General features: G+C 34.0%; 1 protein-coding gene across 7 annotated transcripts in view; it reads left to right on the top strand.

Moving 5' to 3' along the window:
- Positions 1-15,387, top strand: part of NBEA (neurobeachin) — a 531,270-nt gene that overhangs the window by 144,424 nt on the left and 371,459 nt on the right. For all 7 annotated transcript variants that reach the window (XM_086612868.1, XM_086612875.1, XM_086612851.1 and 4 more), the window contains exons 11-13: positions 5,256-5,364; positions 7,783-7,935; positions 8,677-8,845. In XM_086612868.1, coding sequence (XP_086468994.1) covers positions 5,256-5,364; positions 7,783-7,935; positions 8,677-8,845 — 431 coding nt within the window. The remainder of the gene's footprint in view (positions 1-5,255; positions 5,365-7,782; positions 7,936-8,676; positions 8,846-15,387) is intronic.

Here is a 15,387-nt window from a genome sequence, read left to right as displayed (position 1 = left end):
ATTTCGTAATGCACAATCCCAGAAAAAACTTAAAGTAATTAATGTAAATTTTTCTGAGAAAATTATCATGGGAAAGAGTAGACGAGAGAAATTGATCTATGTAGTGATTTCTCAGAAAACAAAACCCCTGAGACAAATTTCACTTTTGTCCTAGTGGTGCAAATTCCTGACTTCTAGGGTTTTTCTTTATTCCTCCAAAGCCTTTGTCATCTGAGTTCATTTGAATATAGGACCGATGTTCCTAACAGGATGCTTCATTCATGAGTGAAGTCATAGAAACTCATTTCATAAGAATAGTTTATCTAAATTGTCCTGTATTTTACCTCCACAAAACAGTAATAATTGCTTAGCGGGAACTACCAGTCAGTTTGACAAAGAAGGCTCGCTCTTGCTCAAGAGTTGTCACAGCATAGACTTCATAACCCTGGGATTTCCACTGTGAGCTTCTTTTACATGTAATATGAAAAGGTTCTTTAAAATTCTCACAGATATAAATGGGCAGTGAAAATGAAGTATTTATTAATTTTTTTTATTATTCTTATTTTTAATGAAAAAGGAAGTGTCATGTTTCAGAATTTTAAAGATTGTTGTCTATAGAAGCCGTTGTTTTTGTGAATTAATGTAGTATACTTTTTATTTAAGGAGTAACATTGCATGGCTGTTGGCTGAAGATTGTGACCTTGAAAGATTGTAATGTTGAAACATAATGATGAACTATTGAAACATAGTAGTTAATTATATCTATATATTTGGATGAGTGAAATAAGCTAGGTAGTATTTGTAACTTCGCTGGACGCCATAAGAACGACTTCACAAATACAATAAATTTGTAGAGAGATGAAAGCATCTTTAGGGACACCTTCCAGTCAGACAGTGCATGCTGTGAACACTAGTTCTATGCTTCTGGGATTTTTTTTTTTGTCTTTACCAGGAACATGTATGTTTGAGGGGAAAATCGGCAATACCGTAACAATATAATTAATCTTCAGTTTTTAACGTAGCAGTATTCCAGAGACTTAATGTCTCTACTATATGCTAATTATAGAAAAAGGCAGTATCATAACCATTGGAAATACATCATCTTCATTTTTTTAATCTGTAACCTTTTTGTTTTTTTCTGCTTCTTAGCAGAAAATGGAAAACTGCTGAAAAAATTTCATCCTGAAATGAAATAATTTTCTCTAGAAATCATAATCATAGTTCTGTCTGATTTAGTGTTGGTTGGCATATATACTTTCATTGTGTATCTGTATCTTAGCTGCACTGCAGACAAACTGATCTGTTCTAGGCAGAGTGTGGTGTAGAGGAGATGTAGGAATGGGCTGAAGTATCCTTTATATTTGCCTTTGTATCTAGGAGAGTTGAAAATAGGCAAGAATGGAGAGAAATTTTGTGTGGCAGTGCACAGAATTTTGCAAGTTTAATGTGAGCCCAGCAGCAATCCGATGCATTTTAGTTACTGGTAAGTTTGTTAAATTCTGTTTGAAAATTTTTCATCTTAGAAGACAGTCTTCTAATCAGTATTATTTCCAGTATGTCAACAGCAACCTTTTAAAAGCGTAATTTTGGCAACCTGGTTCTGCTGATAATTTTTACATTTAAAATCTTCAGGTTTAATTCATTTTCAGCTGCCAAGACAACTACATAAATTGACCATCTTTAGAAATATGTTAAAAGTTCTGGGTACAATCTTCTAAATGAGGCAGTCAGTTCTTTAGAAGACTAAATGCAATACTGAGAAGAAAAGATCCATTGTGTCAATATGGATTTTTTTATATATATATATACATATACACACACACGTTTAAGTGTTTGCTTGAGGTCAGTCTGAACATGTAGGGAAAGAGAAGTTTTGAAGAGGCTGGGAAAGCTTATTTGAGAATTGTTATCTGTTGGGTCTTTTCAGGTAGAATGAATGCTCTCTAGCATAAAATATATAAGATAGATAACATAACATGTAAAAGCAGTGTTTTGTGCAACAGCTGTTATTTAGTGCAGTTTCATTCCCTCCTTTCCTCCTCCAAAAAAAGAAGTTTCATCTGAAACAAGTGTAAGCAAGATTTCTGGAAAAAAAATCAGACTAAGCATGTACTGTTTTCTAATTGTCTCTGATCATCATCTTCAGATAGTAATAGCTTCAGTACTGTACATGCAGTGAGAATTTAAGAACATTTCCATTTTATTCTTACAGTTCTTCTATCAGTTAAAATATTATGCAGAACATTCATTTCCTGCATAATTATGTGGACAAACTACTAGTTATATTTAATTAAGGTGCTAATTTTCATCAATAACATTGTCCCTTAGAGAATTCACCTCAAACTTCATTTTGCTTCTATGGGGCTTCTATGGTTCTCCTTAACTACTGCTTTTTTCTGGTGCTTGGAATTTTTTATATGCTTGAAGGTGTAAAGTGTAATGATGCATTCACGTGTGCTATCCTAAGATTTGAATTATTATATACTATAGTCAGCTCTATTATTTATGGTGGCAATCTTGGATAATGCAGAAGAATCAGAAGCTAGAGTTACTGCTTGCAAACCTGAGCTGACTCTGCAGAGCTGACTTGTGTCTTTATGTGTCTGTTGCAATAGATGTTAAAAGCCATTTTGGACTTGGAAAGAGGCATAGCTCATTCACAAAAGTATTGGCTGAATTAATACATTTTCCTGGAACTAGAAACATTGGCATCACTTTGCAGTGACAGCTGACCTAGCTCTTTGCAGAGCTAGTGTAGACAGGCAGGATTAATCAGCTCAGCCATACCCCATATAAAGATGGTTAATATCTAAAAAGTTATATTTGGGCTCTGTAATTCTATATATTGGGCTCTATAATTCTATCTGAATTAATAAACTTTGTTGATTCAATCTTTCTTGCATAGAACCAGCTTGTATGTTTCTGTGTCTGTGGCATGGTTAAATATTATCTGGCCACTGATTATTTCTGAGTTGACTGGTGTGTTTTATGTGTACTTAAAAAGAAGAAAACAGAAAAATCTCTGTTGTTAGGGTGTCAGTGTGTCTTATAACTTGTATTTGGAGTCCTATCAGAATTTCTAACGATTGTGTATGAATTGAATTAATACAAGATAAGAATAAATCCAACCTATGAGTTTTCATCTAAGTTCATACAGTGGACAAATAAACTGCAACATAAAGAAAAGGACTTTTGATAAATCACTTACAGAAGTGGAAGCAGAACCTTTTAAACTTAAGTCTGGTGCTGTGTTCATTGTACAACAATCTTTTAAATCAATTTTAAGAATTTTTTTGACTTTTCAATATAATATTAATAGTATTTATTATTGTAATTTCCATTCTAATCCTGCAAAGATGTAAGCTGTTTCTTAACTTTATGCATAATGGGTTGTCCTTCTAAATCATGAGGTTACTTGTAAAGGGTGATAGTAAGCACTATCTAGATAGAATTTTCTTTCTTTTCTATTCAATTAAAAAAAAAGTTTCTGAATATAAATCTTCAACACTTTACATGAGTTTCTTGTGGATTGTCATGTAGTAAAAATGGTAAGTATCTTATTTTAGATTATAAATACAATAGAAACTTTCAGTCGGGGTAAGAAAAAATTGATGCATATAATGTGGTTTGAAATTGATGTGACAACTTGATAGGCTGTTTTGATAAAAGCTTTGGAGTTCTGTAAATGGATATTATCTGTGTTCTTTTACTGCTGACACTCTGTGGAGCATTCTGTATGTGATTTTAGACTGATTATTGTGACCATTCGACAATGAAACAAGACAAGGCACTGTTTCATGTTCACAGCATGTACTTTACCTGCACTGTGTACTTTTTGCGTGGCAGCCTTGCTCACCAAATAGAATAAATCTTGTTTTCCTCAAGTCATTGTTTATTTTTTGGTGCTGGCATGGATTAACCAATCTCAACATTTATTTCAAAGTGAAAAATTGTATTTGGAGAGCAAGCGAACATTAACTGACCAGATACTGTAAGTAAAGTTGAAATTTATAAAATGCAGGTTGGACATTTCCTGTAATTCACTTTTTCATAGCTGCAAAAGCCACATTTTTCACCCTTGCCCTTACCTATGCCCACCACCTGTGTGAGAACCTTCATGGTTGCATATTTTTGTCTGTACAGTTAGGAACTGTTACACTTATTTTGGTTTCAGTAAAGGAAAAATAACTTTATGTATGCACTGTGTATGCCGTACAATGCATTCCGTCATCTGCCTTTTTGAGATATTTGAAAAATAATATTAAATGTTTCCTTTCTAGCATAGATGGGTTTTTTTCTTTATCCCTTTCCTCTAGGTTTTTCAGCAACAAATGGGTGGTGAGAGGGAATCAAAAATACACTCAAGAGCCAATTGTGATTTTTCTCCCGCCATGCATTGATCTGTCATATATTTCCTCTGTTGGTTTTCATAACATAGTTTCACTTTCATGCCAAGCCTGTCTCCTGAAGTCTTTCATATCTCTTTTATTTCTAAACAGTAACCTTTTCTGAACACATTTTTTCCCTCCCTGTGCTTTCTGAACACCTCACAGATGATGCTGGGATGGGCTGCTGGGTGATTTTCTTGTGGCCTCTGGAGTCTCTCTCTGCTTTTCTAACTGGATGAAAGTGATTCTCAGACTTTATTTTATCAGGCCTAGATATTCTCATGTTTGGTCTGGAGAAAATAGGAAGGAAACTCTCCACCCTGCTCTTGTTCCGCTGTGGTTTGTGGCGGGTGTTGTTGCCCGCATGCATGTTCAGCCATTTTATGCCTCATTTTGGTGGTAGTAGTGACTATAGGGACTGAAAGCATGGAATGATTATATACTTCTTGGCCATAAATTTTACTGTTTAGCACAGTTAGTCTGGATGGTAAAATGTTTGACATAGCCCCTGCCTGCATCGTTCCAGCACTGTCAGCTGGATCCAACTCATCATCTCCTGCATCTTCCAACTGCAAAATCTTTGTCTACAACTGGAAGCTGCAGGACTGGATGTTTAAAACCTGGGATGATCCTGGTCAAATCAGGAGAGCTGATAAAATGATTTTTCCACTACTATTTGAATACAAACTCCCACTCCTACTGTTGTAATATGTGAACAATCATTGGAGAATTTTGTCAACAGAAAAAGTAAGATTTGTATTCTGTCAAGAAATTGTTCACCACTTTAAGCCTGTTTCTGTTCCCTTAATAGCTAGTGAATATTGAGAATGTAACAGATCGATTTTTCTACATTTATAATCTGAAAAAATGCTTGTTCTCTACATGCAGTGCTACCTTATTGGCTTTCTTGGTGGAGCTTCTTAAGAGTTCAGTAGCCATGCAAGAACAAATGCTTGGTGGAAAAGGCTTTCTAGTCATTGGCTACCTCCTTGAAAAGGTATGTTTGGAGACATTTTTTACCTTTGTTCTTGTTATTTCTACTGTCATTGTGGTATCTTCATTTATTTACCTCAAAGGACTGGTGAAACAAAATATATTTGTGATATATTTTTGATTTGTAATACTTACAAGTTGCCTACAAGAATCTTTTTGTCTTCCTTGTCCTCTTATATATCAATATTCAAAGAATCAATTTTCTGGAGTTGATCCTGTTTGTCTAATTCATACTTTTACTTTAGATCTGTTTGTGAAACACTTTAATGTATTTTAATTTGAGTTTCTTCACTCCCTGTCCCCCAAACTCTCGTTTAGGAGAGTTCTCTTTTTCCCAGTTCGTACAAGCATATCACAGACACGTCATAATTTAGGTTTAAATTTCTTTTTGTGTATATGTTAATAAAAATCCAGTTAATTCTCTGCGGCTCAGTTCTGAAATTGTTGAAATAGTTGTTCTGTGTTTTGAAGAAGAAAAAATGTAAAATAATTTCATGTCTGAAAGAAAGAGTTGCAAACAGCATTCCCTTTACTTGCTTGTTTTCAGACATGGTGAGCAGTTATCACTAAACTGAAGTTCAGTTAGGATGCTTGTCTGAGGAACATTATCTGCCTCCTGGCCCAAAGCCCTCACAAAACCCTGCTACTGTGATGTAATAATCTGAAAAGATACTGCACAAATATAGTAATACTCTTATAATTGAATCTCATGGCTCTGACATTCTTGAATGTCTGCTACTGCATTTTTCATTTTTCATTAGCATGCAGTCAGTGTAACAATCGTTTGAGAAGTTATGACCAGAGCTTCATGTTGTCTGATGGTCAAATTAAATAACGATAATCTCACCTGTAAAAATGTACTGATTTTTGAAGAAGAATGATGAATAATTTCTCCCATTCTGCTTCCTGTGTTATTTTCAGCTAGGGAAATGCATTCTTATAGTAGAAAGACTTTACTTTCACTGAAGTAATACCTAAAAGCAGATTATTTTCTATGCTCATATGCTTCTCTGTTTTCTGTGCTAAGTGTGATTTAGAATGTCGAAGAACTAGTCTAAGGTGGTTTTTTTTTTTTTTGAATGGTAGATTTTCTTGTGACACAACCAGAATTAATTTACAAAACTGTCAGCTCTCCTTCTCTAAGTTATATACAGGCAGCCTAGTGAGACCTCATGGAGTCACTTTCTCTTGAATAGAGTGCTATGTTTAACACACATTGAATACATCAATTTAGAATGTTGTATGTGAAATTAAAAAAAAAGTTTGTGTACTATTCTAATTGACACTTGCTACAATCATTAAACTCAGGGAGTGTGAACATTTAAAGGATTTTGATTGATTTCTGTCACAACATAATTCTTACAGCATATGCCGTTTTCGGGGGAGTTTTATGCTATATTCTCCTTAGCTGCACTTTTTTCAAAAGAATGTATTATATTCTTTCAGTATATGCTTATATTCAGTTGGGACACATGGCAGTAAAAAACCCTTTTTTTTCCTAGCTAGGCTCAATTTTATTAATTGTAAATTACCTGTTGTTCATTTGCATGTGATCAAATACTTCAGAGAGGACAGAAAACTTTTTTTTTTAACTATTTGAACTTTGAAATAACATTTTTATCCTTATTAGTTGCAGACTATTGTGAATTGTGATGCACAAGCCAAAGGAAACTCAGCATCCAGGCTGAACTTGTATTGCTGACAAATGGACTTAACTTCTAAAAATAACAAATATGCCTGTTTCCAGACTGTACTTACAGCATTAAAAGTAATTGGAACATTTTTTAGGGAAGGCAAGGGGAAGGATGTTTAGTGGTTTTTCCTATCAGCTCCTGTTGTAAACTTAGTGTATAAAGAAGTTTGTCAAAGTCCGCATGCCATGTTACTGCAGAGGAGCAGGTCTCAACAGTGATTTTATAGCATGTGCTATGAAACTGAAAGACTCTCTTGAAATTTGAGGAAACCTTGTACCCAAATCCTTCAAATACCTGTTTAAGTTTAAGAAACAAAAGCAAGTCTACCACTAATGTGTGTTTACATACTAAGAACCCAAATTTCAGTAAGACACATAATTAACTGAAGAAGAGGTAGGGACGTCAGATGAAGCTCTCAAGAGAACTGTGCTGTAAAATGTAGAAGCCTTACTGCATTATAATAAAACAAACAAACAAAGTATTTAACCTCAGTTATTGATGAGTATTTTTAACCTGTTTAAGACATTAGAAAGACCATTCATATTATTAGAAAATATGTTACTCATATTTTTTCTTACCTTCCTTTCATGTTCAATGACGTAAAAACATACGAGGTTGCATGTATTTAGTAAAGATGAACCTGGTGAAAATATCACTTCATATTTCTGCTCTAAGTATATTAAGGAAGAAAGTTTTTCTTTATCTTTGTTCTTTCTTATTTTCTCCAGTCATCTAGAGTTCATATAACCAGAGCAGTTCTGGAACAATTTTTATCATTTGCGAAATATTTGGATGGATTGTCTCACGGGGCACCTCTACTGAAGCAATTATGTGATCACATCCTTTTTAATCCTGCTATCTGGATACATACCCCTGCAAAGGTAATCGTACACTTGAATGATGTAATGACTCTCCTACAAGTATTATTTTAGACCATAGTTTTTAATTTATTTTAAAACATGATAATAACAAAGAATTTTTAGATCATGAAGTCTATACCCTGCTTAACTGTATTCTCCAATGTCTTTTCTAAGTTTGCAATAGCACTTATATTCTTGCCTAAGGTTCTGGCTAATTATATCAAAAGGCTGTTTCCAGAAACCCAGTCAGTGGCTGTGTTACATTGTTTTCCTAAAGATTAAGTTAAAAAGTATGTATTTTTAGTTGTAAGTAAAAGGTAAGATATCTTTTTTTTTACACATTCATGTAAACTTTTAATTTAAATTATGTATTTTGATTTGATAAAAACTATAAAAAGTTATTGTTCGTCTCTGGTGATAATGAATTCATTGTTTTCCTAAATAATCACAGTTAAGGAATGTGGACCAAAGTGAAAAGTGACATGATCCTGAAATCTGATAACATGTACTTTTAGTATAAAAAGCCAAAACAGAAAACAAACCAGTATCTTTATTGTGACATACATCATAGAATCATAGAAAATTTAGATTGGAAGGGACTCTGGAGGTCATTCCAGATGTCAGTTCAGTCCTTACTCTAAGTAAAGTTGTTTTATTATTTTTTAGGGTTTTATATCATATCTAAAGTAAATCCTAAAAACCCAACAAATATGTTATTAATATATAACTTGCATTAATGTGGATAACTATTTCATTCTTCAGGTGCAACTGTCTTTATACACCTACTTGTCAGCTGAATTCATTGGAACTGCTACGATCTATAACACTATACGCAGAGTAGGGACAGTGCTGCAGTTAATGCACACACTGAAATACTACTACTGGGTGGTTAATCCTGCTGATAGCAGTGGCATTACTCCTAAAGGATTAGGTAAGTACAATGTGTGAGAAAGAAAATATAAGCATTTCTTATATAGGAAGATTCATGATGTAAATTGTGTGGAAGTTTCTCGGATCTGTAGACAAGGAGGTAATGCAATAATGAGTACCAGTGGTCAATGGCAGGACTATGCAAGTATTTTGGTGTGTCATACACCTCTAATAATAACATAATTCCTTATGTTTGTATGTATTCCCAGAATATTCCAACTCTAGTCTTCGTTTGCATAGCATATACTTATGTGGGCATACTTCAGGAAACATATTAACATCACTGATTTTTCTTGTTCTGTAACAGAAAGGAATGTTAACTGTATTTCATATGCTACAGAAAGCTTTGTGGGGTTTGAATGACTGGTAGTGGAAGGTGACTGAAAACAGAGTAGAAACTTCCAGTTCTCACTGCTGAGATCTCTGAAGCTGTTTCCAGTTTAACAACATTTTTTTCTCTGGCTTTATAAAATAGAGATTGATTTAACTTTGCCTATAGTCATGAGCTTAGCTCAGGAAGCATTGAATGGCAGCAACAACAAAATACAATAATACACACAGGCTAAACGCTGCGTGTAACAGATGTGTATTAACCAGAGCATCAAATCATTCTAATCCTATACACTCCAGCTGTAATGTCATTACATTTAGCTGACTACTTGTGTAAAGCAGGGAGGATTTGGCTCAAAGTCTCTTAAAAATTAATTGATATAGGAGAACTTATTAATTATCTTTATTCTGTAACTATTACTGTCATGCTGAGAAATTGAATACTTGGGGGATGTTTTAGCGCTGTCACATATCCACATATTTAAGAATGTGACATATATGACATATAAGTTATTGGATAATTCTTAATTTGTAAGTGAGCTGTATGCAAAAGATTTTTCTTCAATTTTTTTTTTTTAATAAATGAAAATAGTAGGAATAATTCTTATCCTAGATTAGGTATCCTAATAGACAGTGAAGTTGTAATTTGTTGAGAATCACAGAAAGAGCTGCTGTTGGAGCTGAGACCTCATTTATAGTTCTCTTATAGTATAATATTAGACGAATGCTATTCTTCATACAATAATTAATTTTTCTTTTTAAATTACCTAACAAAAGCACACTATGTTTCTGTTGTCTGTTCATTTGAATGAAAAGTTTGTAATACCAGATTATGAAAATTAACTGCAGTGGTTACTTAATTAGTGTGAAATTTTTGCCAGTGATAAAATAGATTTTCCACTTACACTGATTCTGGATTCCCTCTGCGAAAATGGAATTAAGTTCTTTTTTGGTACCTACAATGAAAGTGTCTCCATCTGAGCTAGATGTCTGCTCCTTATAGATAGTGGAATGCAGGAGTCAGTTGCCTGAATATGAATTTCTATGATCTTTTTAGTCTCTTTGTGGCATCCCACCTGCCTTTCAGAAGGATGCAGGTATCTTGTGCATCCTGTGTCAAATCTGCTTGTTCTGTGTAGATATTTTTGATACCTTATGGCATGTCAAATCATACTAGTAAGTGTGTTCTGGGAAGCTGTGTCCTACCCCTATTCAACAGAGCCTTGAGAACTATTTAGTTTGAAAGGCAGTTGCTTTCTAGACCCCATTTGCTATGTTGATTATATCTCCATTGACTTCCGTGGAAGGTTAGAAGCTGGTCTCACGTGTTGTCAACTACACTGCAGATGTCTGAAATTAGGTTGAGCTGAGTCCTACCCTGGAACTGACTTTATCCAGCTTCCTGCTTTCAGAACTCTACTCTGTTGAGGGTTTCACTGTTATGCTGCATACGTACAGTTTTACTATCAGACAAGCGAACCATACCTGAGCTCCATGAGAAATTAGGATATTAAAAATTCAGCTGATCAGCTTCTAATATGTACATTGTATTTATGACTGTTGAGTGACCAGCTGTTGGGAGGTAAAGTTTCCAAGTGTCAAACATATTTACTCCTAGAGATTTGGAAAATTGCTCAATAGGTTTGAGACTGTAAGTTTGGGGTTTTTTTGTGGGTTTTTTTTCCTTAAATAAAGAATCCCTTTTCTTCTGTGTCATGATGCTAGTACCTAACAACACTTTGAAAATATATTGCGTATTGCAGACTCCCTCTGGCTAGGCTTGCTCTTTTGGGGAAAGTGTGACATTTCTTTCTGTAGGGGGTATGGCTTGCTTTTTATCTTGCCCAGATCTGCCTCTCTGCAGTTATCTGTATTTTTTGAGTATTTGTATGTGTAATGCCAGTTGAATAGCTAGAAAAAAATATATAATGTATTCATCAAAATCTGAACAGAAGGCATGGGGTACACGAGGACCCAAAATTAAGAATAAGAAATGAATCAATTAACTCTAAATTAGCATACATATGGCTGTTTTACTTCCCTATCTTTTCTTTCGTTCTTACCTGTTTTAAGGGTATAGTACATTCTCTTTGTATTTCTGTCAATTCCAGACAATATTCTGGTTTTCTCAGAAAGGCAACCAGGTAGGTCCATGAAAGGTAATCAGATAGTGCGAATTACTGGTTGTTTGGTGTAGCAGTATGACAATAAAAACCACAATTAATAATGCCTTCACACAGTAGTTGGGAAGGCATTTGATAAACTGAGGCCATGCTCATTTTCAAAATACGTATTACTATGCATTACACCTCAATTTTCCTTTTTTTTCTTTAATTAGATTGATAGTTAAACTTGCCTTTTCTAAATGTTAATCTCAGCTTTCTTCCTTGTTCCTTATCCTCTTCTTTCATCTCTGTTGCTTAGACTGCACAAAGTCCCATGTAATTGATACATCTATAAGAAAGTATTTTGAGGTACTCTCTTTCCTGTCTGTAAAAATGGTTTCCTTGTGTTGAGTTGACGAATGTCGGCTTGTCAGGGAGGAAGACCAGTGACAGCAATGGATGTGCAAATCGAGCATAGCTATGGAATTTTCTCCATGCCAATCAGCACTAGGACTTTTTTTTCTATTATTTCACAAGTAGCCTCTGCTTCTGACTAATACAGCTGTAATGACTGTGTTTATTTGCAAGCAAATGACTGTGGAAATGTAATAATTGCTGAGGTGGTGGATTGCTGAATTTAATTTCATATTAGGTTTGGTTTTTTTTTCAAATTCACATTAATTATTTTCAATTTATAAAATTCCTGAAAACTTTTCAAAATGTTTCATCACCTGGATATTACATCACTTTTCTTCACCAGTTGCTTGCTCTTGTAACATTAAGTGCAATCTGCCAATATGATATGCAGGTCTGGCTGATGAGGCTCATAGAATAGTAAAAGTAGCTGTAGTTAATATGGTTAATGTTTTTTCTTTCCACCTCTATTTTCATCATCTCATAATTTCACCAATCCTAATATTTCAAAAAAGTTAACTTTTCTAGGATTTTGGTTTTGTGTTGATTTTTATTAGCCTACATACAACCACTACTGCCGCATGTATGTGGCAAGTTTATAATTTGTTAAAATGTAGAATAATGTGAAAAAGAAAGTTTGTAAAAGTAAGAAACTTACGCTGTAAAAATACAATTATATGAATCTTAGAGCTGCTGAATTTTAAGTGACATTTGATATTTCAAAATGAAAGAACAGGACTCATTGTCTGTGAGCAGTAATTTTACTGTAAGAAACAGAAAAATGTCATAATACAAGAAAATCATAGATTTTCTTGCATATGATATTCCCTTATCAGAAACAACTGAAACTCCAAGGTTACTTAACATCAGCCTTTTCAGATCTGAAGAAGACTTTAATGGAAATCTTGCTAATATCCAAAATTTCAATGAATGTGTTATAGTGCCTTCAAATAATTTGCTGTCGCATTAGAAACTGAGCTTATTCATGCAGACATTTTAGTAGTGTGATGCTTTCTTGTCTTCTAGGCATATCATTTTTTATGCAGAGATACTGAAACATTTTTTAATATTAGTAGTTTGATTTACTATTGCTTTCAGACTGTTACTCTGCCTCAGGATTTTATTGCCTTTGCCTGTCTTAATAAAGCACAAAGTGGATGAGTTTTCTGTGCTGACAGTTCAGTTACATTGTTTAAAGCCATAGTAGCTCGATATTGAAGCTTCCCATTAGGCTAACACTGTTTTCTTAAAAATGAAAGTTTCCCTTTTGCTTCTGCTTATTCAGCTTATTTATTCAGCTTATAAAATAGGAGGTGTAAATGTTTTAGATGATTTAAAAGGTTCAAATATTTGTTTCAAATTTGGTTTTGTATCTTCTCTTTCATTATTGTTTCAAACGTTTATTTCTTCAGTATACTAAATTTATATTATTTTGTTTCCTTCTGCAGTGTTAGAAACACTTTTTCAAAATGTATGCTTATCAGCTTGCTTGGTAATTAATCTTAGTAGGTTTTACATTTTAGATATAGATCTACATAGTGTTGGCAAGTTTTCTGTTTAAAATTATGAGTTTTGCTTTCTCTTTTTGTGTTGTGTTTGTGGTTTTCTTCAATTAGCAGTTATAAATAGGTGGCAGGACAAAAGTGACTTGTGTTTTACTAAGAACGTGTTAAAAGTAAACTTATGAAATAATTCACATGTCAGGAAGAACAGAAAAAGTCAAACCAATTTCCACAGGAAAGAATCCCTGAGCTTTATTGTATTTTGCATTTTACACTTGAACTATGGTTGTAGCTATTCTCTTTATTTGCCACGTGCATGCCTTTAGCATTTTGTTAAATCATACAGCGTAAGATGTGAAGGTGGGAGAAGATCATATGGTTACCCAACAGTTGCAGCATCTAAAGATACAGTGAAGCAGGCAATTGAGTAAAAATGATATTAAATTATTTTACTACTTTTCTATAATTATTTCCTTTTGTGGATTTTGAGAATGAATAAGAGGGTAAGTGAGAAGAGATTTAACTCTTTATCTTGCTATGGTAGGTGGTGCATTTCAATGATAACACTTCAAGCTGCCAAAGACGTCGTAGTGCTATGTTACCAGTCTTCGTTCTTCTTCGATGTCTCATCTTTTCAAAATATGTACTAGGCTGATAATTAAAAAAAAACCCACAAGCTGTCGTTGTCTTTCAGAAGGAGCAAAACTTGCATATTTTTAATATCGACAAAGAAAAATTTAAACGCACTCTTATTTTCATCTTTGGAAGTCTACTAATTGTTTATTATTTATTATAATTTATTAATTAATAATCTTTATTAAACTTTTAAAATAAAAATAAAACATTTATGCACTTAAATAATCTCTGTTTTGCTGAATTAATTGACGTACAATTTCTGAAAATTTAAGAGAGAACTTCTTAGAGCCCACCAGGGTATTTATGCCTTGAAAAACCTTCATTGGAATTACTTACTAACTGCATGGTATTCTCTGAAAATACTGATGGACTAACAATAGTGCAGTAATCAGAAAACATAAAATGAAGGCAATAACAGAAAAATAATAAAAAAAAATAATTTAGTTATTTCTTTTTGTGGATAGAAAAAGTTGCACAGAGTTATTTCAATGGCTGAGTTAGAGTCAAACTCGGTTCTTATTAGCTTTGCAACAGTAAGAAATAAAGTAGGTCCTTCTGCGATCTAGATAACGTGATGTTATCTATGCATGTGTGGAGATCAGATTCTGCTATCTGTATCGTGTTTTATTAATTTAAGGAGTAGAAAAATCATTGTTTTACACATAAAAAAGCCAGATGGAAGAATGTTGTGTTTGATTGCTGGTAGAACTGATAACACAACCCTTTCTTTCCAAAGACAGGATTAGGAATCATTATTTTTGTTATTCAAAGCTCCCAATCAGTTTTCTACAGCATTACTGATTTTACTTTACCCTGTGAATATATTTACTTATTCCCTCTAAATTAGTTCTGGTTTATGCTCCTATAATTGCTCTGTACTGCAGGGATGAATTGGATAAATTTTTTTCATTGATTTTTGTCTGGATAAAGCTGGCTAACTCTCATTATGGGTGTATATTTAAAAAAATCTGATGCAAATCATGTGCTATCTGCAATAAATACATACAAAAAGAATCTAAAAGCAGGAAATGATTTAGTGACTCATCCTGGTGTGGGATAAGGGAGGCATCCTCTCTCTCTGCCAATTAACAAGAATGTTGCTATTTTGTGTTAAGGACTTATGGTTGCTGTATGAGATCTTAAGAGGATTATCTTTGTTGTTGATTTGGTTGGGATTTAATCTTTAGCAGTGCTATTTATCAGTTTCTGAGTGATGATGACACTGAATTATAGAATCATAGAATCATAGAATGGTTAGTGTTGGAAGGGACCTCAAAGATCATCTCGTTCCAACCCCTCTGCCATGGGCAGGGAAACCCTCCACTACACCACATTGCCCAAAGCCTCGTCCAGCCTGGTCTCAAACACTTCCAGGGATGGGGCATCTACAACTTCTCTGGGCAACCTTTTCCAGTGCCTCACCACCCTCAGAGGGAAGAATTTTTTCCTTATATCTAATCTAAATCTCCCCTCTTTCAGTTTAAATCCATTGCCCCTTGTCCTATCACTACATGCCCTTGGAAAAAGTCCCTCTCCAGCTTTCCTGTAGGCCCCCT

Source organism: Tauraco erythrolophus, chromosome 1 (genome assembly GCF_009769465.1).
Source record: "Tauraco erythrolophus isolate bTauEry1 chromosome 1, bTauEry1.pri, whole genome shotgun sequence".
Taxonomy (NCBI): domain Eukaryota; kingdom Metazoa; phylum Chordata; class Aves; order Musophagiformes; family Musophagidae; genus Tauraco; species Tauraco erythrolophus.
The sequence above is the reverse complement of the archived record's forward strand: the minus strand, read 5'-3'. Positions and strand labels throughout refer to the sequence as shown.